The sequence below is a fragment of the Carettochelys insculpta genome, chromosome 8 (genome assembly GCF_033958435.1).
Source record: "Carettochelys insculpta isolate YL-2023 chromosome 8, ASM3395843v1, whole genome shotgun sequence".
NCBI classification, from domain to species: Eukaryota; Metazoa; Chordata; order Testudines; family Carettochelyidae; genus Carettochelys; species Carettochelys insculpta.
This window is the reverse complement of record NC_134144.1, coordinates 14,178,399-14,205,028: the sequence shown is the minus strand read 5'-3', so window position 1 is coordinate 14,205,028 and position 26,630 is coordinate 14,178,399. Positions and strand designations below refer to the sequence as shown.

Here is a 26,630-nt window from a genome sequence, read left to right as displayed (position 1 = left end):
TCCTGATTACACCCCTGCATGTTTGAGCAAAATATTTATGCTCCTCTCTGGTCGTCTGCTCAACTTTCTACTGCTTGTAAGCTTCTTTTTTATGTTGAAGCTCACCACAGATTTCTCTATTGAACCAAGCTGTTTGCCTAGCATATTTGCTTTTCTTACTGCACATTGCAATGGTGTGTTCCTGCACATTCTGTAGGGCTTCTTTAAAATACAGCCAACTTGCCTAGACTCCTTTCCCCCTCATGTTGGCTTCCCAGAGGATCCTGTCCATCATGTCCCTGAGGGAGTCAAAATTTACTTTTCTGAAGTCTGGTGTCTGTACTCTGCTGTTCTACTTTCTTCCTTTGGTCAGGATCCTGAACTTGACCATTCTCTTCCTCATGATCACTGCTACCATCCACATTTTCTTCCCCTACCAATTCATCCCTGTTTATGAGCAGCAGGTCAAACTGGGCATGGCCCCTAGTTTGTTCCTTCAGCACTTCCACCAGGAAGTTGTCCCCAGCATTCTGCAAAAGCTTCCTGGATCATCTGTGTACTGCTGTGTTGGTCTCCCAGCAGATGTCCAGGTGATTGAAGTCTCCTGTGAGAACCAGGGCTTGTGATCCGGCAGTTTGCCTTAATTGTCCAAAGGAAACCTCATCTACTGCATCCACCTGATCTAGTAGTCTATAGTAGAAACCCACCACAACATCACCCTTTTTACTTCCACCTCTAAACTTAGCCCAAAGACTTTCAGCAGGCTTTTCTCCTGTTTTATACTGGAGCTCTGAGCAATCATACTGCTCCCTAACATACAGTGCAGCTCCTCCAGCTTTCTTTCCCTGCCTGTTCTTCCTGAACATTTTATAACCTTCCATGACAGCACTTCACTCATATGAGTTGTCCCACCAAGTTTCCTTTATTCCAATCGCATCATAGTTCCTTGACTGCACCAGGACTTCCAATTCTTCCTGCTTGTTTCCCAGGCTGCTTGTATTCACGTACAGATACTAAGATAACTACCTGATTACCTTGCTTTCTTGGTGCAATTCAGGGGTCCTTCTCTGTTGCACTTTCCTCTTTGTATTTCTTCCTGGTTTTCCACTTCTCCACTTACCTCAGAGCTTAGGTCATTGTCCCCCAACAAGCTTAGTTTAAAGCCCTCCTCACTAGGTTTGCAAGTCTCTGCAAAGATGCTCCTCTCTTTCCTCGTTAGGTGGATCCCATCTCTTCCTATCAATCCTTCTGTCCTGCACAGGATCCCATGGTTGAAGAATCCAAAGCCCTCTCTTCAACACCACCCATGCAACCACTCTTTTACTTCCAAAATTCATCAATCTCTACCTGAGCCTTTTCTTTCAACAGGAAGGGTGGATGTGAACACAACTTTTGCCCCAGTCTCCTTGATCCATAATACTTAAATCTTCCAAGTAAATAAAAACAAATACAGGTTGAACCTCTAATCCAGCAACCTTGGGACCTAACCAGTGGCGGACAAGAATTTGCCAGACCACAGGAGGTCAGTATTGTCTAGCAGCATTGCCGACGCTTCCTTGCTTACTTATCTCTTAGAAGACATTTGGAGGTAAATTACAGCTAAATAACAGCACAGAATACTGAGAACCAGGAGAGGTGCTTGTAAGCACACTTTATGAAATCACTGGAAACATTGTCACACCCATGGTAAGTTGTAATTTCAGCTAACTAAAAGCATGCCAGATTACGGATGTTGCTGGATGAGAGTGTTCCAGATTAGAGGTTCAACCTGTATCCCATTTTAATGGAAATTTAAGAGAAAATTAATTTTTAATCAGAACATTTATGTTTGTTTTATCTACAGTATTCATTTAAAATACATAATTGCCAACACGGTGGAAAAAGGCAGGGCTGTATATTATCTCAATACAATTCTTATTCAGAGTTCATTTTGCATTATTAATCATGTCATCCTTCTGACTGCTCTTAAACCCAACAAACTGGACATTTTAATCCCAGTTCTACTTTTGTATTTTTCAGGAAGCAAATTCATCAAATGTAGAAATTGTTTCTCCCTCTGTTTTGATTATGAAAAGTTACGAAATGTTTTCTGTTAATTATTTCTTCCTATATAAGGCCTTAACTGTTTAAAAGAGAATTCTGCCTTTTAAGACCTCATTTATATGTTTTTATATATAGAATAAAACTCTCATAGAAATAGAAGCATTTATGAAAAACAGCCTTTTAAGTGCAATTGAAATGAGCAGTTCTAAGGTAAGTGTTGTTTGTTTGAATATTTATAGTATTGTAAATAAAAGGGGCTAAAGCTGTGATTTCTGCTGTGCAGTCTTGTAGTCAACAGTATTTAACTTTTGACTCAGGGTAAAATTTTAAAAAGCACCTATAGATCTTCAGTGGAGTTCAGGATTCTAAATCATTTATGCACTCTTGAAAACTTTGTCCCAAATATGTAGATTTTTGTGATGAAATCCTGGCCCCCAGTGAAGTCAATGGGAGTTTTGTAATCGATTTCAAAGAAAGCAGGATTTCACCCTTTGTATTTTGAGAATCTAATTCTAAAGTTACTTAGCTACTTATCCTAAGGAAGCCATATTGTGCATTTGGTAAATTTTATAGGTGGCAGTCTTCTTCAGAGAGCTAATACTACTGTTCTAACCTCCTAGCATGATGCTGGAGGGAACTGTGCTGTGAGAAACTCTGCCTGAAAAATGGGGTATGAGCCCTGGTATGTCAGAATTTCAAGTTAGGTACTACATTTTGCTTTCCTATATGCCTATATAATTTCCACACACTATTTTTCACACTTTTGTAAACTATTGAACAGTATTGCTGTGCACTCTTAAAAAAACTTCGGGACTTCAGTGCTGTGTGAAATAATTTGTCTGTATATGTTTTGGGACTAAAGTAATCTGTAAATATTATTCAAAAAATTTGGGCATAAAACCATTTTGTCCTTGAAATAGTTGTACTTTTAGAAAGAACATACCTGCAGTGGTAATATAAACTATATTATATTATTTTCCATTTTTCATTACTTCAACTCTTCTCTGCCCAATGATTCATTTACCTTGGGGCCATGTGTAATACTCTACACTTCTGAATAGTTTCTAACATGGCTGCTCCCCTTTTTTCTTATTTTAATAGCATATTCAGAACCCTCTTCCACTGCCAAGTAATCAAAGCATCTGTATTGATCATCAGTCCAAGACTTCATGTCCTTCAGTTAGGTAATAAGTGTTCACAAATGGGGTGAGCATAAAGATTTAGAATTCTGTTAAATCTGTCAGAATCTTTTATAAAGCTAATTGTTATATGCTATTTTAGAACAAAGAAGAGTGGTTTTTTTTTTTAAAAAAAGGATAGTCAGGAAAGCTTTTGTGTCTACTTTAGGAAAAGGTTGTTTGAGACATCAATTTATTAGCAAAATATACAAACAGGCAAAACTCTTATCTGCGTAAATTTTTCTCTAGCATGAAAAAGAGACAGTATGTCAGAAAATATAATATTTCTCTTAAGATATAATCAAAGCAAAACCACTATCCGCATGAGTTCTTGTTTTCTGTTTACTTTTATTTATTGTTTGTGATACATTATATTTCTCCTTCATAGTAAAATTCTCTCTTTTCAGATCTGTAGGCATGGCAATGAAAGTTCCATTAATTGCAGCACATAATGCAAAAGATCAAGGCAGCCATTCATTACGTGAAATATCTGATCATTGTAACCTCACCTCTGTAGTATCAAATGACATTTGCCCAGCTCAGATCAGTGCTGAATTATTGTTAGAGTCTGAGAGAAATAAGCAAAAGTCAAATGAAACAGACAAAATGGAAATAATGTTTGACTCAAAGGTATTTTTCAGAGGTACGATGTATTACATTTTTGTAATTAATTTGTTTTTAGAAATTACTACGTTTAATATATAAGGTAAATGACTTGTGGTGAGAAGCAGTACATACACATAATAAACCAAAGCTACCTCTCATGTGAGAGAAGACTTTTAGGGAATTCCTATTTCTTAATTTTTTTTCATTTAATTTCAAGCAGCGGTGCCCACCCATAGCTATGGATGCATCAACAATTTCTAATGAAGCAATTGTTATACAAATAACTACCCAAGAGCATTGTAAAACACCGAAATTGATATAATTAGGTGTTAAGTCAGAGGGAAGAAGTTATGCAGACAAAAGCAAATCCAGCTTCCCCCAATTGTTCACGTGCTCTCAGCCTTCCTCCAAAGCCCCTAAATTATTTCATCCTGAGCACTGAATCTCGTTGACCATTGTCTTTCTGGAAACACATCTGTTTTTGGTATATTTTATGTAATGGTCAGTGATCTGGCAATGAATGATGATCAGCTGTTCATATTGATAAGATATATACCCATGGTTCTCAACCCCTAAGCCTCTTATAACCCAGTCAGCACACATCTGCAGCCCATCTGATACCCTCAGGGTTATGCAGAGTGTGTGTGTGTAGATAGTAAGGATGTGGCCCACAGAACACAGAGAGCTGTATTTATATTGATAACCACTGCTGTATACTGTTATATAAAAGATATGGTACCCTGTGGTAATCCTACTATTAGAGACCTTAGAAAAACAGAACAGTTGCCTGTAACTATCCACTGTGTTATCTCCAAGAGAAAAAGAATAAAGCCACATTAAAACCTGCATCGATGTTCTACTGTAATTCAAAATATAGTAGCAGCTCATGATTGACATTGTGGAATGCTGTTGATAGACTATGCAGGGGAAGACTATACTATGTGCAGTACGCAATGTTTAAAGTATAGTGCAACACTTCACCCAAAATGGGTATCTACAGGTTTCTTGTGCAATTTTCAATAACACATTCTAGACTGAAAGCTAAAAGTAAGAGTGACTATCAAATTTTGGATACCTTTTTTCAGTCACTGACATTCACTTGCTTTGGTTACAGAAAATCAGCCATGTATGCTACTAAGCTCCAGTAGCACCCACGTGTCTGATGTGGACAACGACCCATCTGTAGGTCAGTCTGAAGAGTTTACAAAACCCCGAGAGAGTCCATTACTATTCTGTGGAAATGTAGCTGAAAGGAAAAAACAGGCAACACCTTCTACCTCATATACTCACACAGGTGTAGTGGATTTAAATAAAAAAGTGACCAAAAGTAATATTTCAGATTGCTGCACTGACAAGGGCAACTCCACCAATGAAATGAACATGCAAGCAAAACCAAATGTGTTGTGTCATCCTGGTTCTCCAGTACTACTTTGCAATGAATTTAAGTCAGAGTCAAATGAGGTACATTTTGGTAAGCACCTAAAGCCTGAGGAAACTGTTTATGATACTGATATGGAACTGACTGCCAGTGATGCAGGTAAGATACTCACAATTACATCGAAAGCCCAAAACAAAAGGAATAATAATGCCAAGACTGTTAAAATTTCAGCAAATTTGAGAAAAGTGAGGTATTCAAACACAGGAAAGAAAGACAAAGAGAGAAGTAAAAGAAATCTTAAAGACCATGCAGATTTTCATAGTGAAAGAAAGAACACAACTACTAAAAAGGTAGTAGATTTAAACAGTAGAGAGTCAGATGCTTCGAAGTTTCAGTCAGAGTCAAATCAGGTGAATGAAGGGAATGTTTCAGGAGAGTTGATCCTACATAGAATTAATAAACATGATGATATACAGAACTCCCAATACAATGAAAAAACTACCAGAAAGACATACCTAGTTAATTTGCCAAGTCCAAATAAACAACAACAAAATAATTTACCAAAGAAAATAAACAAACAATCTCTCTCAGAAAGACTAGAAAATGCAGAAAAGTTCTCAGTCTCAGATTCTGGCTCATCTAATGGCAAGGCCCTGTCAAAAGATTACTGTACTAAAAGTTTGCCATGTATAGAAAACCACATCTCCAGTGTATTATCTTTGCAGCAGGACTTACCGGATGTAAATGAAAAACATAAACCAAAAAGAAATGGCAAGACTTTCCAAATCCCTTCTAAGATAAACAAAACAAATTACTATAGAGAGAAAATAGGAGAGCATTCAACAAATAATTCAAAAAGATCTGTAGGAAATGCATTCAAACCTGACTGCAAGACAAAAGACCAGAAGAATAATATAAAGAGTGAATGTCACAAAGAAGACAATTACAGTAATGGGAGAGCAACACAGAGTTCCAGTCACTGCATAGATGTAAAAAAAATAGAACAAAATTGTAGTAAGGTTTCATTGGACATTTCAAAGAATGTATTGGCAAACATTAGCCTGAAAACAAATACTATAAAGCCAGGAGATTTTACCAAGTGCGCACTTTCTGTAAGACCAGAGTTAAAAAGTGAGGACATGTTGCACACTGAGATAAGTCATGGAAACAAAACTACAAATACTCAGCAAATTCAGGAAATTTTAACTATTACAAACAGTGTGCCTGTAAATGAACCGTGGGGTAAATCTTCCTCAAAAAAGGTGAATGAATATAATGTTAATATGTTAAAAAAAAATGTGGACCCTATATCAAAGGCAAGTAAAGAGGCTTCTATTGTCATGTCTCCAGATTATCAGATTGAAAGCAACAAGCAACTTATTTCTGAGACCAGGTTAGAAAAATATGACATCAGGCAAGCTGACCAGGTGGAACGGCATGATTTGGATGACCAAAAGGTCAAAACAGGGAGAGACTCCTTCATGAACAAATTGATCAATAAATCAGTATTAACGAACTTTATGATTGAAGAGCCATGCCTTTCAGAGTTCTCACCTATGACCTGTTCTAGCAATATGCTGGGTAATTCATGTAACTTTTTGCAGGAGGGTCTCCCCCACGTGGGACTCTCTGCAGTTGACTACCATAACATTTCTGAAAACTTCTCTGGACCAAAGAACTCTGAAATCTTTGAAAAAACTAACCGTGAGAAAGTACTGTGTGCTAATAGAGCAAAGAAGAAGATGGAAACAAATTCTCAAGGGCTATGTAAAAAAAACACAGAAGCAGACAGTGGTAAGTATTTGAATAGAGAGAAAAGAAAATTTTAGGTTGTTTTAATGCTGTGAACAAAGGAAAAATAACTTTTTAGTATTGCCTGTATAGATCCCCCTGCTCAGAAATAAATTTTCAAGTATCATGAAAGCTGAGTAATGCAGAAGTGGAATTTCAAGGAGACCGACTGATGGGGTTTGGGGATATTTTTGTGACAGTAGCTAACATTGGTATTGGTTGTTGTTGTAGCCTGGAATCAGGTTTAACCCAAGGAACCTTAAGTTGTTTAGAGTCTCAGAAAATCATCCATAAGCAGTACCTCTACTATGTTTGCAGTGAATGTGATAGAATTGCATTGGAAGGTTTGTTGTTTAGGAGGGCAAGCTGCTATTTCTATTCACTGCTGTGTAAGGGGGAGATAACAATTTAAAGGCTTATAAGACTCTTCTCCTTGCAGTTAGAGGATATATCAAGCCAAGGGCATTGTCCATTTATTGTTCTCTAAGATCCTACCAACATGAAGTTTCTTTAAGTATATACTAACTTCAGCATTAATTCTGAGATCTTGCAAAGAATACCATTTTCAGAAATGCTCTGATACTTTTTGTAAGAGTAAAAACAAAAAAGCAGTCCAGTAGCACTTTAAAGACTAACAAAATAATTTATTAGGTGATGAGCTTTCGTGGGACAGTTTTTTGTATGAATACTTTGATGTTTCAGCCTGTTCTATTAATGCTCTTTAAAGAAACAAAGTTCAAACTTTTCTGTAGTCTGGCGGAATATTGAAATTTCTTATATATTTTTTTTCAACTACTCTACTTCTTCAGGAGCCATCTGTGACAACACTTGAACATGCTACAATGTTTAGTTTGAAGGTCTCAGAGCATGTGTGCCTGTATAGTTGTGGTCTACCTTGTATAGATGTGTTTATAGGAAACTTGCATACTTCAGAAGCTCTAACTCATACCTTTTATTTATAAAATGCACTAGTTATCAGTGTGTCTGCAAACTTTACATAATTTTAATAAATTATGTTAGCCATTGTTAAACTAGTTAGACTCCATAAATCAGGAATAAACATAACGTCAGTATCCCCTACTGCTGTACCAGTTTTTTTGTTCAGTTGTCTTACAAAACAGATGGACTTCCACTAGGCACTAAAGTTTGTGTTGGACTGATAGTGGCTGAATTCTTGACAGTGTAACTACCTTAAATTTCATCAAGGAGTGAGTAGGACATCTTCTTTGATTTGTCCTACTCAGAAGTTGAGCTTCAATTTCAGCATCCTACTAGTCTTTAGGTGTAGCCCTATGTAGAGATAACTTTACAGTAATCCCATCTAAGATTGATAAATGTGTGGGTAACCGTGTCAATGTCCTCAGTGGAGAAAACTGTTTGCAGTCATTGAGGTAACCCTTGTCTTTCTCATCCAATCCTCAGGATCATCTTTGTTTTCCTCATCCTATCCTCTAGTTTTTTACATCTGAAATTTAGATTACAAACTATTCAGGGTAGAGGCTGTTTGTAAAGTTCCTAACATTTTTGGGTGCTTAAAAATAAAGAGATTAAAAGGAGCAGTCCTGGAAGTGAGTAACCCCTCTAGGGATAGGCACATAGAATCATGGAATCATAGAACAATAGAGCTAAGAAGCCACCAAGTCCAGCTCCCGGCCCAAGGCAGGACCAAACCCCACCAGATCAGCCCAGCCAGGGCTTTGTCAAGCCGAGACTTAAACATCTCCAGGGATGGAGACTCCACTACTTCCCTAGGTAGACCATTCCAATGCTTCACCACCCTCTTGGTGAAAAAGATTTCCTAATGTTTAACCTTGACCTTCCCAACCGCAACTTGAGAGCATTGCTCCGTGTTCTGCCATCTGTGACCACTGTGAACAGCCTCTCTCCAGCCTCTTTGCAACCTCCCTTCGGTAAGTTAAAGGCTCTTATCAAATCCCCCCTCAGTCTTCTCTTCCGCAGACTAAACAGACTCAATTCCCTCAATCTTTCTTCATAGGTCATATGCTCCAGCCCACTAATTATTTTGGTCACCCTCCGCTGGACCCTTTCCAGTGTGTCCACATCCTTCCTATAATTGGGGACCCAGAACTGGACACGGTACTGCAGGTGCAGCCTCACCAAAGCCGAATAAAGAGGAATAATCACTTTTCTGGATCTACTGGCAACGTTCCTCTTGATGTGACCTAATATGCCATTAGCCTTCTTGGCTACAGTGGCACACTGTTGACTCATGTCCAGCTTCTCATCCACTACAACTTGCAGGTCCTTTTCTGCAGAACTACTACTAAGCCAGTCGGACCCCAGCCTGTAACAGTGTTTGGGATTCTTCCAGCCCAAGTGCAGGACTCTGCACTTGTCCTTATTCAACCTCATCAGATTTCTTGTGGCCTAGTCTTCCAATTTGTCTAAGTCATTCTGGACCCTATCCCTACCCTCCAGCGTATCTACCTTTTCCCCCAGCTTAGTGTCATCCACAAACTTGCTGAGGGTGCATTCCAACCCCTCATCCAAGTCATTGATAAATATGTTGAACAGAACAGGACCCAGAACTGAATTTTGGGGCACTCCACTAGAAACCAACCGCCATCCTGACATCAAGTCATTGATCGCTACCTGCTGGGCCTGACCTTCTAGCCAGTTTTCTATCCATCTTACCGTCCACTTATCCAATCCACATTCCTTTAACTTGCTGACAAGAATATTGTGGGAGACCGTATCAAAAGCTTTGCTAAAGTCAAGATAAATCACATCCATTGATTTTTCCCTATCCACAGAGCCAGTTATCTCATCATAGAAACTAATCAGTTTGGTCAGGCATGACTTGCCCTTCATGAATCCATGCTGACACATCGTAAACTGCAAATCTCCTTTTCCAGGGGAAGGAGAAACTTTTTCAGTTATCACAGCAGAACTCAACATTTCCCTGTGGGGTCTCAGTTCCCTGAAAACATCATCATCAACTCTGTCTTCTTAGAGGTTATCCCCACTTAGCTCATATTCATCCAGTTGATGTAACCTGTGTCTCAGAAGTTATCCCCATTTAGCTCACACTCATCCCAGTTTCCTAACTCAGCCATCTATTACTGAGAAAGTACTGACATTGCACGATCAGAGTCCAGTGATGTCAATTACATTGTTTACACATAGTTAAATGCACTGGCTGCAGAGTCGTTACTGTCTCCATGATATTGCATGCACGTTGAACAGGAGTAGTAGCTGAATTAGAACAAAATATAAGTGATACTTCTTGATCGGTTAGCATTTATTCCTTATCATCTGGGGTCTTTTTGGAAGGTAGAAATGCTGTCTAGTCCATCTTTTTCAGGCTCTTCAGCTGAGTAAAAAAATTCTGGTCAGTGGAATCAAAGTCCACTGAGATCTAAACTAATCTGTTTGGATGCTGGATTCTTGTCACTGAAAGAGATCAGAAACCAGTGTCTTCATCCCAGATTTAAAACTGGAACCCTGTATAAAATGCAAACAGGGGAATCAAATGATTCTAAAGCTGTTTAACCACCACTTAGTCATACCTAACAGTTGGAGATTGGTAACAGATGGGTAGCCGTGTTAGTTGGAAACTGGGTTATAGTTGGTGAGATAATCACTGTTCAAGATGGGTTTTTTTTGACCAGGGACCCACGAGCTATCCATTTGAGTGGAGTGAAGTAGGCACTGTTGTTCTGTTGGAAAAAATTAACTTTTCCTTTTTAAAAAAAAATACATTATTACTTTCACAAGCCACAAGGGAAATTCAGCCAAGAACCAGGGCCAATCAGAAGGGATGTGGGGCAAGAAAGCCTTTTGGCAATGTCCTCAGGCTCAAAGGGGGCCTCACATTTACACACTAGTTCATGTTTTTGCATTTAATAAGTTTTGCAATGTCAATATGTTCAAGCAGGTAAAGAACTCTCACTGTTCAACTACAGGACAAGAACATTTGAATGTGCTCACCATGCTTAATATTAGCTATGACATTGCCTAAACACCTCAGAAGCTGGAAATGTTTCAGGTTTCTCTGGACCTCTGAGAGGGCCTGTCAAGAACTACATATGATTTGTCCCTTTATCACACCTCACAGAACCAGCCATTAGATTCTGTATTCAGTCAGTATTATCCAAGAAGAATTTTTTAATTGTCTCAATTAAGATTTAAAAAAAAAAATGTTGCATCCTGTAGTTCCCCTTCAAAATAAAGGCAGCTCAGATTTATCTAAAATAGTACCTTTACGTGAGACTTTCTGATAGTCATTAGAGACTGCCACTTAGATCCTGGAGCAGGATCTTAATGCTACATAACTTTTACCAGAACAGCTGGTCCTTGATCCTATTTCAGTCAGAGTTTGCATGCAGTAACACAGAAAGTGCCCCAAAGCACTTGTTTTTGATTTCCAAATTGTGGTTCCACTGTCAATTCTACCACAAATTCAAGCAGCCCTGGACTGAATATGACAGATACATCAACCCCGTGATAACCTAAAAAGTACTCCTGGAAGCTATCAAGATAAATTATAAAGAATATGGAGAGCATCAATGATAGGATGAATAGGCCAGAGGTTATGGCTCTAGACAAAGCACCTACACTTGGGCAGGCCATTCTATAAATTGGGCTGCTAGTTCCTTGGTGCCTAATGAGTTTACTGACAACTCCATTTACCCTATTTCCCCTGAATCACACCTTGTTTTCCATATACAGCTCCTGAAACCTGTTCCCTCACTACTCCCAGCCACTCCCCTTATCAGTGTGTGTTTAAGACCTCAAGATACTGGGAGCCAAAATAAAACAAGGCAACCTCTGGTGTCTCATAGATTGGAAAGACAGGCTTTGGTTTCTGCCCTTCCTACATCTGCATCTTCAACCATTGGTTTGACTTTTTGACTCCAGCTTTGACCCCTGGCTCCAGTTCCTTGCTCCCAGTTTAAATCATGCTGCTTGACCTCTCAGACCCTGGTGGTTACAAACAGGATGTATTTGAGCCCTGACCCTGTGATCATCAAGAAATAATATTCACTCCTACCAAGTCCCAGTTTAAAAGCAAGAATATAAGAGGTATACATCTGTGTGTGAAACTTTGAAGTTTCAGCTTGTGTGTAGCTGGGGGTCAGCCATGGGTACTTTTAAGTGCCTGTGCTCATAAGAACATAAGAATGGCCATACTGGGTCAGACCAAAGGTCCATCCAGCCCAGCATCCCATCTGCCGACGGTGGCCAATGCCAGGTGCCCCAGAGAAGGAGAACAGAAGACAATGATCAAGTGATTTATCTCCTGCCATCCATCTCCTGCCCTTGTTATGAAGGCTAGGGCACCATACTTTATCCCTGGCTAATAGCCATTTATGGACCTAACCTGCAAAAATTTATCAAGCTCTTTTTTAAACCCTAATAGAGTCCTGGCCTTCACAGCCGCCTCGGGCAAGGAGTTCCACAGGTTGACTGTGCGCTGTGTGAAGAAAAATTTCCTTTTATTAGTTTTGAACCTACTACCCATCAATTTCATTTGGTGTCCCCTAGTTCTTGTATTATGGGAAAAGGTAAATAATTTGTCTATATTCACTTTCTCCACACCATTCATGATTTTATATACCTCTATCATATCGCCCCTCAATCGCCTCTTTTCCAGACTGAAGAGTCCCAGTCTCTCTAGCCTCTCCCCATATGGGACCCGTTCCAAACCCCTAATCATCTTAGTCGCCCTTTTCTGAACTTTTTCTAATGCCAATATATCTTTTTTGAGGTGAGGAGACCACATCTGCACGCAGTACTCAAGATGTAGGTGTACCATAGTTTTATATAGGGGAAGTATGATATCTTTTGTCTTATTATCTGTCCCTTTTTTAATAATTCCTAACATCCTATTTGCTTTACTAACTGCCGCTGCACACTGTGTGGATGTCTTCAAAGAACTATCCACTATAACTCCAAGATCCCTTTCCTGATCTGTCGTAGCTAAATTTGACTCCATCATGTAGTACGTGTAATCTGGGTTATTTTTTCCAACATGCATTACCTTACACTTACCCACATTAAATTTCATTTGCCATTTTGCTGCCCAATCACTCAGTTTGCTGAGATATTTTTGTAGTTCTTCACAATCTGTTTTGGTTTTGACTGTCCTGAACAACTTGGTGTCATCTGCAAACTTTGCCACCTCACTGCTTACCTCATTTTCTAGATCATTGATGAACAAGTTGAACAGGATCGGTCCCAGGACTGACCCCTGGGGAACACCACTAGTTACCCTCCTCCATTGTGAAAATTTACCATTTATTCGCACCCTTTGTTTTCTGTCTTTTAACCAATTCCCGATCCATGAAAGGATCTTTCCTCCTATCCCATGACCACCTAATTTACATAAAAGCCTTCAAAGTCCCTATATTTCGGAAGCTGGCACTTTGAAGTTTCACATTTCGAAGCTGCCATGGGGGAGATTTAGCCTAATAAAGTGCTGCATATGCACTGCAGTACTTCATTAGTAATCTCCTGACACCCTAATTGTCATGCCCCCTTTGAAGTTTGGGGGCTAGTCTAGACACAGCCTTTATATTTGATTATGGCTAATCTCTGCAGCCATGTATGAGCACTAAAGTTAGCAGATGCTGCTTCCAGGGAATTACCTTGGCAAATTGGGGAGTGTCCACATGGTAATCCTTTGTCATCCCTCTTCATCCCTGGACATTTGAGGCCATGAGCATAGGACAGCTATACTCTGACAATTCTTGACAGCCACAAAAACCCCTAGGGGTTATAGAAAACCAGTTCCAACGTACAGCAGCCCTGCATCTTTTTCTAGCCTGCACCAAAAGTCAGAGTCGCCCTCAAATTGTTCCAGAATGTTTCTTTGTTCCCTATTCATTAGTCCTGTGCTGAGTGAAGCTTGGACTCGCTGAGAACTGATCTGTGTAACTCCAAAGTAGAAACCATACCCAAAGAACTTCTGGTGTTTTTAATTAGTGATTCAGAAATTATTTGAAATGAAAGCCTAACTGCATTTACAGGAAGAAATTTACAGGCTCTGCAAGATCAGACAAATACTGGTTTAAATTCCCATACATCCTTGCCTAAACTCTCATCACCACCAGCTAGACGAAGACAAGCCACTGTTTGCTACAAAGAACCCAATATAAACAGGTCAGTAGAAGTTAATTTTTTGTTTTTGTTTCAGCAAATTGTTATTGCATTAATATCCATCAGCTTTCTTTCTGGTTTATTTCTTGACATGCATGTCATAGCTAAAGTGATATGTAACTCTGTTCTGTGTAACTAGATTGGTTATGTTTATACTTCCAAGTTAGTATTTTAATTGAAGAGTTAATGACCATTATTATTCCTGTGTTACATCACTTATATGCTGGTTTGACTTACTTAAGTCAGTGTAGTTTCATCAACATTAAACTGGAGTAATACAGTGGAGAATTGGGCCCTATGTTTCCAACAGTTAGTAATGGAGCTTGTACACATACATGAGTCAGTATCTAACATTTGGACCTTCCATATTAATTAAGAAGGCTAGCATTTTATTGGTTTCAGAGGTAGCCATATGAGTCGTCTTCAGCAAAAACAAGGAGTCTAATGGCACCTTAAAGACTAAGAAATTTATTATGACATAAACTTCTTCTTTGAGTGCTGTTCCCAGAGGTGCTCCATGGTAGGTGTTGAGCTCGCCCAGCAGCACAGCATGTAGATTTTACATAGCAGTATTGAGTGGGGCTGTGCATGCATTGTCCCAGCATGTGCCGTTCGTGCCACTAGGCAGCATGCGCAGCCCTGCTCTCTCCTCAGTTGCTTCTTTGCTGCCCTTGACTACACACGGAGCTCAGTCCCTCTTCTCTCCGCTCAGACCTGTAGATAGGATTCAGGTTATAGTTGGTTAGTTCTTAGTTTCTATATCTAGATAGCTGATTGTTAACTGATATTTACTACAGTTATGTACAAAACCAACAAGAAGTCCTGTGGCACCTTATAGACTGACATATTTTGGAGCATAAGCTTTTGTGGGCAAAGACCCGCTTCACTTCATCAGACTAACTCGGGTACCCCTCTGATACAGTTATATACAGTTATTTAAAAAAAAAGAGAGAGAGAAAGAAGTAAAAGAAGCAGGGACTTCCCCCCCCCCCCACCCCACATCAGTTTCACTTCACACTTAGCCAGTTTCCTGAGGCAATATTTTAGAAAGAAAGAAAGGTACAACAGTGAATTTCTCAGTATTAAGAGAGAGCAACATGGCACTTGTCAATTTTAAAAAATGCTTGAATGCTGGGACACTATGCCTGCTTCTGACAGGTACTCAGAATGTGTCTGTTACCTCAGAGAGGCACATATTCCATAACGTTGCTCTGACTGTAAAAGTCTAACAGCCAGAATGAGGAAAGACAGGAAGCTAAGGTGCAACAGGCTCCCCTTTGATAGAGCTCTCCAGCTGCATTCAGAGCTGCCATTTGTGGGAAGCATCCCTTCTGTCAGGGACACTCACCTCTTGCCTCTGGGGACTCAGTCCTAGTCAAAATTGTCCATCATATGCACCTTATCCAGAGTGAGCATGGGGAACAAACCAGGTATTTCAGGCTTTCAAACTACAGCCAAGCCTTCTCCTTCCTCAAAAGCTAGCTGCTCTGCCCTGAAAGTGGCTTCAATGCTCATGGTGCAGGCTGCTTCTGAAGTGGCATTGCAGACATTAATGGCACTGACAGATTCAGCAGGAGCTGCTGTACCTGCCCCCCCCCCGCCCCCGCACAGCAGGCACCAATAGAATTACAACTGGTACAGGTGCCCGATCAATGTACAGTGCCATGTTTTCCCCCACCCTCAGTGCCCAGGGAACAAGGGCTTAACAGTCAACAGCACCAGCGGTCACCGGCGGCACCATGGAAAGCTACGAAGGCTAGGGCTAAAACAAACAGGGTTCCTGCAGGGAACCATAGCCCTAGCCCTTTAGTTAATTCACCAAGAGTGCATTACACCACATTGCCCATCCCTTCTTTACACAGACATCATGTAGATAAATGTCATCTTTACTATACATCACTGAGGTTTTGCCATTCACCTTCCTATTATAAATCAGCACAATACAGAGACTGTTCACCTACAAGAGCAGGTCAATTTCATGAAGCCCTTTTATCTCCACATTCAGCTACACCAAACAGATATGATTGTAGAAGCACCTTTTCTTCACATCATTCGTTCCCGAGTGCTACCTGAGCAGCACGCTGCCACTTTGACCATCACCATTGTCATTACTCTCATGAATTGTATTATTCCAGGTACCGATTACAACCATTGCCTTGTCACTTTATCAGCTCCACCAGGGGTCATTTACAAGCACACTCCTCTGCTTGGCAACATCAGTCATCTCCTGTGTTATCATCCCCTATCCACAGTGTGAGAGAGAGGGAATAGTATGACATACACCTGCTGGACGATACTGAATCGTGACTTCCCACAGACTAGCCACCGGCTGGTTCAGCCACTTCCCAAGGGAGAAGCTCTTTTGCCCATTTGCCCAATTTCTGCTGATCTGAAGCAATTCCATGATCTCTTTAGGAGAGTGGCAATCAGTCAAGAGATCATATTGACAGAAATACCTGAGAAATGACACAAACGTTCAAAACATTTACAAACCCGTAATATTGCAAGAATAGCCCTGCCCCAGATGAGGCGATATTGGAGGCAGTGGACAATGTCTGGAAAAACCCTGCCTCAGCCACACCAACCAACAAGTAAGCAGAGAGAAAATACTTTGTTCTGGTGAACAGCATGGAGTTTTTCTTTCAGAACCTGCAATCTAACTTAATAATAGACACGGCCAGTCATAGAACAAAGTCATCATTGTACAAAAACACCCTTGCTGATAAAGAACATAAGTACCTAGGGTTAGTCGGTCAGAAGGTATACTCATCTGCTACCCTCCAACTCCATATAACCAACTACTCAGTGCTAGTAGCCAATCCATGATTTCAATAATTATTCCAGGCTGTCTGAACTAATTCCTTCCTGCCTGAGGATAAATGATCCACCCTGAAATGTATAGTTCAGGAAGGCCACACAGCAACAAAGACATCATTGCAGATGGCATTAGATTCGGCAGATGCAGCAGCCAGAGCCCATGGCCACAATGATTAGCATGCAAAGATTGTCATGGCTCCAGGCAGCAGGTGTGCCAAAAGAGCTCTAAGCAAAGATTGAAAATCTACCATGTGATAAGGTGAAGCTATTTGCAGCAAATACAGATGAAAACTTACATTCTATCAAAAATACCTTGGGGATGTACTCTTTCCCATTCTGGAAAAAAAGATACACCCCATACCAACGGTACAGAGACCAATCATTTTTGAGACATTCCACAACAGTACCATGGGAAGGGGTTTTACTTGAACTATTTTCTAATACAAAAGAAAACCGGGGGCTGGAGATCCTTCCTAGATATGTAGCAGTTGAACAAATACATTTGCAAGCAGTGATTCAAGATGACCACACTATCTGGTATAATCCCTGCACTGGACGAGGAGGACTGATTTGCAGCCCTCGATCTCCCAGATACTTATTTCCACATCACTCTTCACCCTGCCTACAGATGATTCTGTGCTTTGCCCTCGGAGCACAACTCTTCCAATACAGAGTCCTGCTCTTTGGGCTTTCATCTGCCCCGGGGTATTCACCAAGTTCCTGGCTCCAGTAGCAGCACACCTCAGACAGGAAGTTATCACCATATTTCCGTACCTCAATGACTTCCTCCTTTGAGGACTATCTCAAGACATCACAAGAGCCTTTGTCCAATCCATGAAACATTCCCTACAATCCCTGGGGTTCCTTATAAACATTGTCAGGTTAACCCTGGAGCCTACCACATGCATCAATCTCATAGGAGCTCAGATCGACTCCACAAACACTCAAGCTTTATCTCCCTACACAGTGCCACAAGGCTAAAAAAGGCCTGATATCACAACTTACCATCAGCCCAACAGTTCCCATGCTTACATGTATTCGCCTTCTCGGCCACATGGCAGAGGCAACTTAGGTTGTCCCCAGTGCTCAGCTACATTTTCACTGCTTGTAGCATTGGCTGGCATCAGTGTATAGCCCCACCAGGCATCAAATATACAGACAGGTGTCAGTACCTCAAAAAGGTAACCAAGTCCTTACAAAGGTGGACCCAAGAACAAAACACCCTAGTTGGAGTTCTTTTTCATTGGGCCCAAGCAGCCTATCAAATTACAACAGACACTTCGCTTCTTGGCTGGGGAGTGCGTTGCCAGCAGCATCACATCCAAGATCAATGGATGAGGAATGAACAGAGGTTACATATCAACTTTCTCTAGTTATGTGCTTTTTTCAATGCTTGCAAATATTTTCTGTCACCCATTCAAAGCAAGACCATCCAGATCCTCACAGACAATATGGTGACGATGTTCTATACCAATTGTCAGGGAGGGTTGTGGTCACAATCCCTTTGTGCAGAAGCCATAAAATTATAGAACTGGTGTATTGGTCTCAATATCGTCCTCTTAGCATCACACCTCTGAGGTATGAGCAATGCACTGGCAGATACTCTAAGTCACCATTTCTCACTGGACCATGAGTGGGAGCTCCATCCCAAAGTGACCAAACACCTCTTCCAGATGTGTGGCCAGCTGGCTGTAGATCTCTTTGCAATGCTGGAGAACTCCAAATGCTCCAACTGGTACTGCTTGAGAGCAGTCAAGGGGCACAAATTTCTAGGGGATGTCTTTCTCCTCTCCTGGAGTATTCACCTTCTCTGTGCCTTTCCACCCATTTCTCTTCTCACCAGAGTCCTCAGAAAAACGCAGACAAGAGGAGCATGAGCCATTCTCATTGCTCCAGTGTGGGCCAGGCAGATCTGGTTTCCTTTACTCTTTCATCTGTTCCATCATTCTCCTTAGATGCTTCCCAGCCATCTGGACCTGCTCTCCCAGAACGACAGTTCTGTGCTTCACCCCAGACTACGTACCTTCCATCTGATGGCCTGGTTTCTCTGTGGATCCCAGAGCACGCATGTCACTACTCCCAGAAAGTGAGGGAGGTGATCTTACACAGCAGACGAGAAACAACTCAAAAAAACTTACCTTTCCAAGTGTGGAAGCAATTCTCATCCTGTTGTTCTGAGAGGAGAATACAACCCACAGAAGCCCCACTGCATATGATCTGCAACTGTATCGTGTACCTAAGATATGCTCCTCTATCACTGTCTTCACTATGAATGCACTTTTTGGCTGTCTCAGCTTTCCGTCTACCTGTAGATGGCTTCTCAGCGTTCACTCACCCAATTGCAAAGAGATTCTGGAAGGGCCTACAAAACATCATGCCCCATGACAGGCCTGTACCCCCAGCTTGGGAATTGGAACTGGTCCTTCACACACTTACGGGCCACCTTTTGAGTCTGTGGCCACATGCTCTCTGGCCATGCTAACAATGAAAGTGCTGTTTTTGGTAGCAATAACGTCAGTTTGAAGAGTAAGCAAGATATCCGACTCTTCACCATATACAATCTTTCACAAGAACAAAGTAGTAGTACAGCCACATCCTGCATTCTACCTAAATTGTGCTTCCAATTCCATATTAATTAACCTAAAATCCTACCTACCTTCTACCCTAAACAACATACTTACAGTGTGGATGCCACACTGCACACTCTAGTAACAGCCTGGTCTGAAGAAGTTGGTCTGTCCCATGAAAGCTCATCACCTAATAAATTATTTTGTGAGTCTTTAAAGTGCTACTGGACTGCTTTTTTGTTTTGCACACTCTAGATGTGAGAAGGGCTATAATCTTCTATAGACAAAGGACACTTGTTCAGAAAATCACAGAGCTTATTTTTATCCACTGCAGAAAGATCAAAGAGGCTGCCCGTCAGCCCAACAAATATTGAAGCTTATTTGTACATGCATAGTACACTGTTATTCTATCCAAAACAAACCGCTGCGAGGTTTCCAAGGGCACACTCCATGAGATCAGTAACAACATCCACAGCCTTTCTAAAAGGAATGCAGTTACAGGATATTTGTTGAGCAATCATATGGTCCTTTAACCCCATGTTCATGGCTCACTTTGCATTGCAGTCCCGTGCAGACAGAGATATGGCAGTAGGTCAGGCAGTACTGTACATGGTAGACACACTGAAGCAGAACCCACCACCTATCTAGGGGGAGTACTGCTCTGTAGTCACCTACCATGGAGCACCCATGGTGACAGCACTCGGGGCCGGGGGAGAGAAGTTACTCACTTTGTGTTGTAACAATGGTTCTTCAAGATGTGTATCCTGTTGATATTCCATATGCTGCCCACCTCCCCTCTACTCAGTGCAGTAGACATAGGTAGTGCATCAAAAAGCAACTGCCGAGAGAGTGAGACTGTGCATGCTGCCTAGTGCCACGAAAGGCACATGCTGGGACAACACCTGCACAGTCCTACTCAATACTGCCATACAGAAGTCTCCATGCTGTGATGCTAGGCAAGCCAAACACCTTCCATGGAGCACCCACAGTGACAAACATCTTGAAGAATCATCATTACAACACAAAATGAGTAACTTCTCTTTTTCTGAGTTGCAACTCACTTCATTGGATGGATGAAGGGAAAGAAAAATATAGTCGGGGTGTAACAGGGCCAGTCCAGCAGACCCTGTTAGGAAGGGGGAAAAGGCACCTCAGGCCTGCAGCCTGAGCTAGGGGAGGTGAAAGAAATTACATGAAGAGAGATGGCTGAGCTCATTGCCAGTGGTGGCAGGATTTAAAAGCTGTCCCAGTCAGGTAAGGGTTAGTGGGAGGGAGCAAGTGAGAGAGGAGGTGGACAAGAAAGGGAAGCACCTGAGAAGGAGATAAGACAGATATGGAGCCCAGGGAGTGTTTCCATAGACAGCTGGGGAGAGAAGAGTGGCTGGGCTCTCATCCCCCAGTGAGGCTGTAAGCCCTGACTGTGGCTAGGAGAGGGAAAGAGACTGACCCACTTGGCCCAGAACAACAGAGGTGGGTGCAGCCTAAGCACTCCAGCCAGTGGGAGAGGCGTTGGACCTGAGCTGAATAAGGGGGCCTTGCCACAGGGTACAGAGATGGGAGGGTTACATCAGAGCTAATCAAGGTGGATGTGGATAAGAAGATGAGAATACCTGAGTGGTAAAATACCTTCACACTGCTTCTGGAAGAGAAGCCCTGGGCGGCTCCCCCTGCTTCCAATGGAGCATGCTGGGGGGAGCTTGCCGGGAGCCCTGCTACCAGAGCTGAGAAACCAGCTGTCAGCACCGCACAGTGATCCTCTTAGGTTGGTGGAAGCACTTCTGTTTAAAACATGCACCACTGAACTGAGGAGGATACTATGGATATCCACCACTGCAGTAATTACTGCATGGCTGTAAGTCAACTTAGTATAGGTGGAATTACACTGAGGGGTACATCTATACCAGAAAGGCATCAGACATGTTTTTGTAGCAAAAGAGCCCTCAGAGTTGCATTACAGCCTTGTTTCAGCTTTTCTAATAAAGGAAGTGACATCCAACTAGACCAGGGTGTGGAACCTCTGGCCCTTTCTTAATTTGATCTGGCCCATGATGCAGAGACTCTCCGCAGGCTGGAAGCCCTGAGCATCAATGTCCCTTTGAGGAGCTGGAACTCCAAGTGCTAGCTTACCTCACTGTGGGTGCGTCTACACTAGCTGGCTACTTCAAAGTAGCTGGAACAACATCGAAATAGCTGAAACAACGTTGAAATCGATGTTAGGCGGCGAGATGTTGAAATCACTATTCCTATTCAAAGATGGGAATAGCGACCTACTTCGATGTTCAGTGTTGAAGTAGGGCATGTGTAGATGATCCGCGTCCTGCTACGTTGAAATAGCATGGTCCTTCATGGCTGCCATCAGCTGAGGGGTTGAGAGACGCTCTGTCCAGCCCCTGCAGGGCCCTATGTTTGCCGCGTGCAGCAGCCCTTAGCCCAGGGCTTCTGGCTGCTGCTGCAGCTGGGGGCCCATGCTGCATGCACAGGGTCTGCGACCAGTTGTTGGCTCTGTGGATCTCGTGCTGTGCAGGGCAAGTGTGTCTGGGAAGGGCCCTTTAAGGGAGCGGCTTGGGGCTTTGCTGGCCCCTTGTTTTGATGGGGAGCGCTTGTGTGTGTGGACGCTCCGCATTTCCTTCAGGGGCAGCTCCTTTTGATGTTCCTCGTCATTACCTCGATGTTGAATGTCGATGGCACTAGCCCTGGAGGATGTGTAGACGATACGTGTCGAAGTAGCCTATTTTCATGTTCTTACGTCAAAATAGGCTACTTCGACGTAGTGTGCTAGTGTAGATGTAGCCTGTGTGAGGGAAGCTAGGTGGACTCCTGTGTCCCTTGGTGCAAGAATGCTGAGGGATGATCAGAGAGGGAACAGGTAAGTTCCTAAGCCCCATGGGCTGCCCTGCCTCTGCAGCTCCCAGTGACTGGAAACGGTGATCTTTGGGGACAGTGGGGCAGGAAGCATGCAGGAAGTGTGCAGCATTGGTATGGCAGGTACCAGGAGTGGGGTGGGATCAAGCTGAGTGGGGGAGCCTGCTTTAGCTTCACTGTGCCTCCAACCAGGAGCTGCCTGAGGTAAGTGGCAGTGGCCAGAGCTGGTGTACCCAACACCCTTAAATCCTCTGTCCCAGCCCTGAACTCCTTCCCATAGTCTGCATCCTCATCCTGAAACCCTGCCTATGGTCAGGCATCCCTCCCATACCTTAACTCTCTCCCAGGGACTCCTCCCCACCCCTGCATCCGTTTTGTCCAGGTCAGAATCTCATTCTGCACCCTAGCCCTCCCAGACCCTGCATTTCCACCTCCTAGCCCTAGCCATGAGCTCACTCCCACACTTCAAACTGTTTAGCCCCAATCCAGAACACCCTCCTGCACCCTGAACCCCTTATTTCTGGCTCCACCCTGGAGCAGAGAGGAAGACCTGAGCCTCCACACTTCTCTACAGGGGTACGTATGGCCCATGATTTTTTGTTGTAGGGAAGTGGTCCTCTATAGAAGAAAGATCCCTCAATCCAGAACTAGAGAGTGGGATAGAAGGGCTACAGAGAAAATAAGTCCAAAGAAGGACCACATATCCCAGCTTTTTCATAACTTAATGCAAAACATTTCTTAAAAATACAGTCTTCCCCCAGAAAATGGTATATGTGCTCCCTCAGACATGAGCATATTTAAATAAAAAGAACCTCCTACATTAATGAAGTTATTTTTTCTACAGTCTGGGAAGCCAAAAAGAAGATTGTGTCTATAGTTAAATACTTGGAAATTGTTCAGATGCTGTGGTGATGTGTGCGGTATAACTAAACAGGTAGTAAAATTTTGAGAGTTATCAATTTGGAAAATATTTTTTGTTTTTAAAATGGAATTTCAGATATGTTTCCTTTCCATAAAACCTGTGGGCAACTTCAGTGCATCAAACCTTAACTGTTATTTATCATTTTAAGAGTTGTGGTATAACCCCTTGCTATACAAATTACATCAAAATTTTAATTTTTTCCTGCAGTAAACTGAGGCGTGGTGATCAATTTACAGATATGGAATTTTTGAATTCCCCAGTCTTCAAAGTTAAAAATAAAAGACACTTCAAAAGTAAATCAAGACTTATCTGAGGAGGACAAGTGAGAAGAGAACTGCCTTTAAGCATACTATATATTTTAAGATATAGCAATACCACTGTTTCTAAAAATTGGGTAAATCTTCACTGTTCTTTTGGTTAATGAAGCTTGTCTGGGTTAATTAAGCTTGTTCTGCTTACATTCCAAATTAGAGGTTTTTTTGTGATTGGTGTCATGGTAAATTGCTTAGGCAGAGTACTTCTCTGAATAAGGCAAGCAGGATTAGAGACCCTATATTTGTTTTATGAACACTTGGTCAATAACTTTATTTCAAGACTCCATACAATGTTTAAAATTGTTTTTAAAAGTTGTAAATTTTATTGAGAATAAAAACAAATCACTTGATTTTGGGGGAAAATCCATTGTGGTATTTTCTGTACTAAACAGATTTTTTTTTCTTATTTTGCCTAGAAGAGACGCAGGCATCACAAGCTGTGATAACTAGTAAATCTGATGGAGACAATCCCATGCATTCTTTGTTTAAAAAAAATACAGAAGTATAATACAGTCATAAAACATAGACCAAAACAAAATATGATGGAGTTCCCTGACTTTTGCATATTTGTGCAATCTTGATGAAATTTTAATGAATTAGGTGGTATTGTTTTAGATACCTTTTCCAGGAAAAGGGGAATTCTATCAGAGAAAGAGCTGTGAAAAGTACGTACAAAAATACTTCTTCACTTTGAAGATTTTCAACATGGTTTCATCTCAATTCATAATTGCAAAAGACCTGGGTCCTTCAATTTTTTGATTTATATATTATTTAACTTTTTAAAAAATGTCTTAACAGAAGTGTGGAGTGGAAAGCTGGGGAGAGTACTGGACAAAACTGGAAAACTTTGTAAGAAGCTCTATGTATCATAATGTTATTTAGCACTTACAGTATTCTTGGGCCTTGCCATACACAAAACTAAAACCACCTTTCTCTTCCCTGCAATCAGATGCATGCATTTGTACCCCTGAGAAGCATCACTGACTTCAGTGGAACACTGCAGCAGCTCAGAAATCTATACAAACAAATTTGATTGCAGAATTTAAGGCCTTGGAGGAAGGTTTTTTTCCTTCATAATTATTGTAAACTTACTACTTGGTGATCCTTAAGAAAAAGAGGTTTAAATAAATATGCAATATTTGGAACTCTGTACCCAAAACAACTGTCCCCAGGTCTCAGTTCTCTCCCTCACCATAACTACATTGTCATTACCACATCATTACAGAATGTAATTTGTTTTTACTTTCCCTCTTGTCAATATATTTTGTTGTAATTAAAATGTTACATATTTCCATTGGTTTGGGAAGAAGTTAGGCCCTGCAATTTTTCTTCCTTATCACTGTCCTCCATGGCTAAGCACTTTTTCCCATGTCAGAGGCAAAGGACAAAAGTAGAGTGCTCACAACTAATTGTATTTATGAAATGTATGGGCTTGACAGTCTAATAGAAACTTCATTGTGATCACAAGTGTGCTCACTCAGGGTATTATGAGATCAGGTTGAATTTATTAAGATTGATTTTTTTAAGCTCCCAGTTTTGTAAAATCATATATGCAAGTCCTCACTGTGTGGTGTAACACCAGTAGGGCAGCTACCTTTGACTTGGACAGTGATGCACTGTGGGTAGTCGTCTTGCAGTTCCTGCCATCTCTTTGTGTTCAGGGTGGACACTCAGTGCCCAATGGGACAAAAAACAGTGCAACATTTGTTTCTGTGTATATGTCATCAGCATATCAATGCACTTATATTCCCTCCCCCACCCCCATGGTATTTGAAAGGAATGGAAAACAATTTTTGGTGCACTTTTTTCCTTCGTTAACTGTGAGGTGCCATAGCAGGGCAACCATGGACCCTGCTCAGCTTCAAAATGGTGTGGCAACCACTTCACACATCACACTGCAGTTTGTCCAGAGCCTAGCCAGGAGCTGCTGGAGCAAGGAAGAATGTAAGAAGGCCATGAACATGATGTACAGGAAACCACTGAGTGGAGCAATTGGCATATGCTAATAGCAGTTGATCCTGTTGACACAATACAATGCCGATTCCTGTCCCGTGAGACAACCAGACTGGTGGGACTGCATAGTTATGCAGCTATGGGACAATGACCAGTAGCTGCAAAATTTTTTCATGTGCAAGGCTGCTTTCATTGAACTTTGTAAATTGCTTTTCCCTACCCTGAAGTGCAGCAATACCAGAATGAGACCTGCTCTGACAGTTGAGTAGCAAGTGGCAATAGCTCTATGGAAGCTTGTAACACCAGACTACCAGTCAGTTGGGAATCAGTTTGGAGTGGGCAAATCTACAGGGGAGGCTGCTGTGATCCAATTAGCCTGGGCAATCAATGCCCTTCTGCTAGGAAGAATAATGACTCTGAGAAGGGTGCAAGATATAGTAGCTAGCTCTTTCACAATGGGGTTCCCTAACTGAGGAGGGGTGATAGATGGAATGCATATCCCTATATCAGCACCAGACCACCTTGTCAAAGAGTACATAAACCACAAGGGGTACTTCTCGATGTTGCTGGTGCTGTTGGATCACAAGGGCAGTTTTACTGACATCGGCGTGGGATGGTCCGAAAGGTGCATGACATGCATATCTTTATGAGCTCTATTCTCTTCAGAGAGCTGTAAGAAGGAACTTTCTTCCCAGATGCAAAAGTTACTATTGGCGATATTGAAATGCCACTGATTATTTTCTGAGACCCAGCCTAGCCCTTTTTTCTGTAGCTCAGAATATACACATTCAGGGGACCACAGGCTCTTGAATGTTACAGGGTTTTTTTTGAGTGTTTGCTCATGTCCCTTCAGCTTGGGTATGTGTGCTTGCTACATGCAGCAGTGATGAAAGATTTTCCTTTAGCAATAGCTGGAGGGGACTGAGACCAGGTCCAGTACCCCTGGAGTGGTGCACACATGCAATGCTACATAGGGCACTGACAGCCCCCTTTGCTCCTCAGTTCCTTCTTGCCACCAGTGATGGCACTTGTAACTGCTTGCTACAGCTCTCACTTTCACTCCTTTACTGCTGATTGTTCCTTTTCATCTGTAAATAG

The 26,630-nt window shown here is 41.7% G+C and overlaps 1 protein-coding gene across 1 annotated transcript in view; it reads left to right on the top strand.

Moving 5' to 3' along the window:
• SGO2 (shugoshin 2) overlaps positions 1 to 23,811 on the top strand; it is a 32,353-nt gene extending 8,542 nt beyond the window's left edge. Inside the window, 6 exon segments of the mRNA XM_075000881.1 lie at positions 2,158 to 2,232; positions 3,124 to 3,215; positions 3,608 to 3,843; positions 4,921 to 6,978; positions 13,968 to 14,100; positions 23,473 to 23,811. Of these exon segments, the coding sequence (XP_074856982.1) occupies positions 2,158 to 2,232; positions 3,124 to 3,215; positions 3,608 to 3,843; positions 4,921 to 6,978; positions 13,968 to 14,100; positions 23,473 to 23,578 (2,700 nt within the window). The 3' untranslated portion in view covers positions 23,579 to 23,811.
• The last annotated feature ends 2,819 nt before the right edge of the window (positions 23,812 to 26,630 follow it).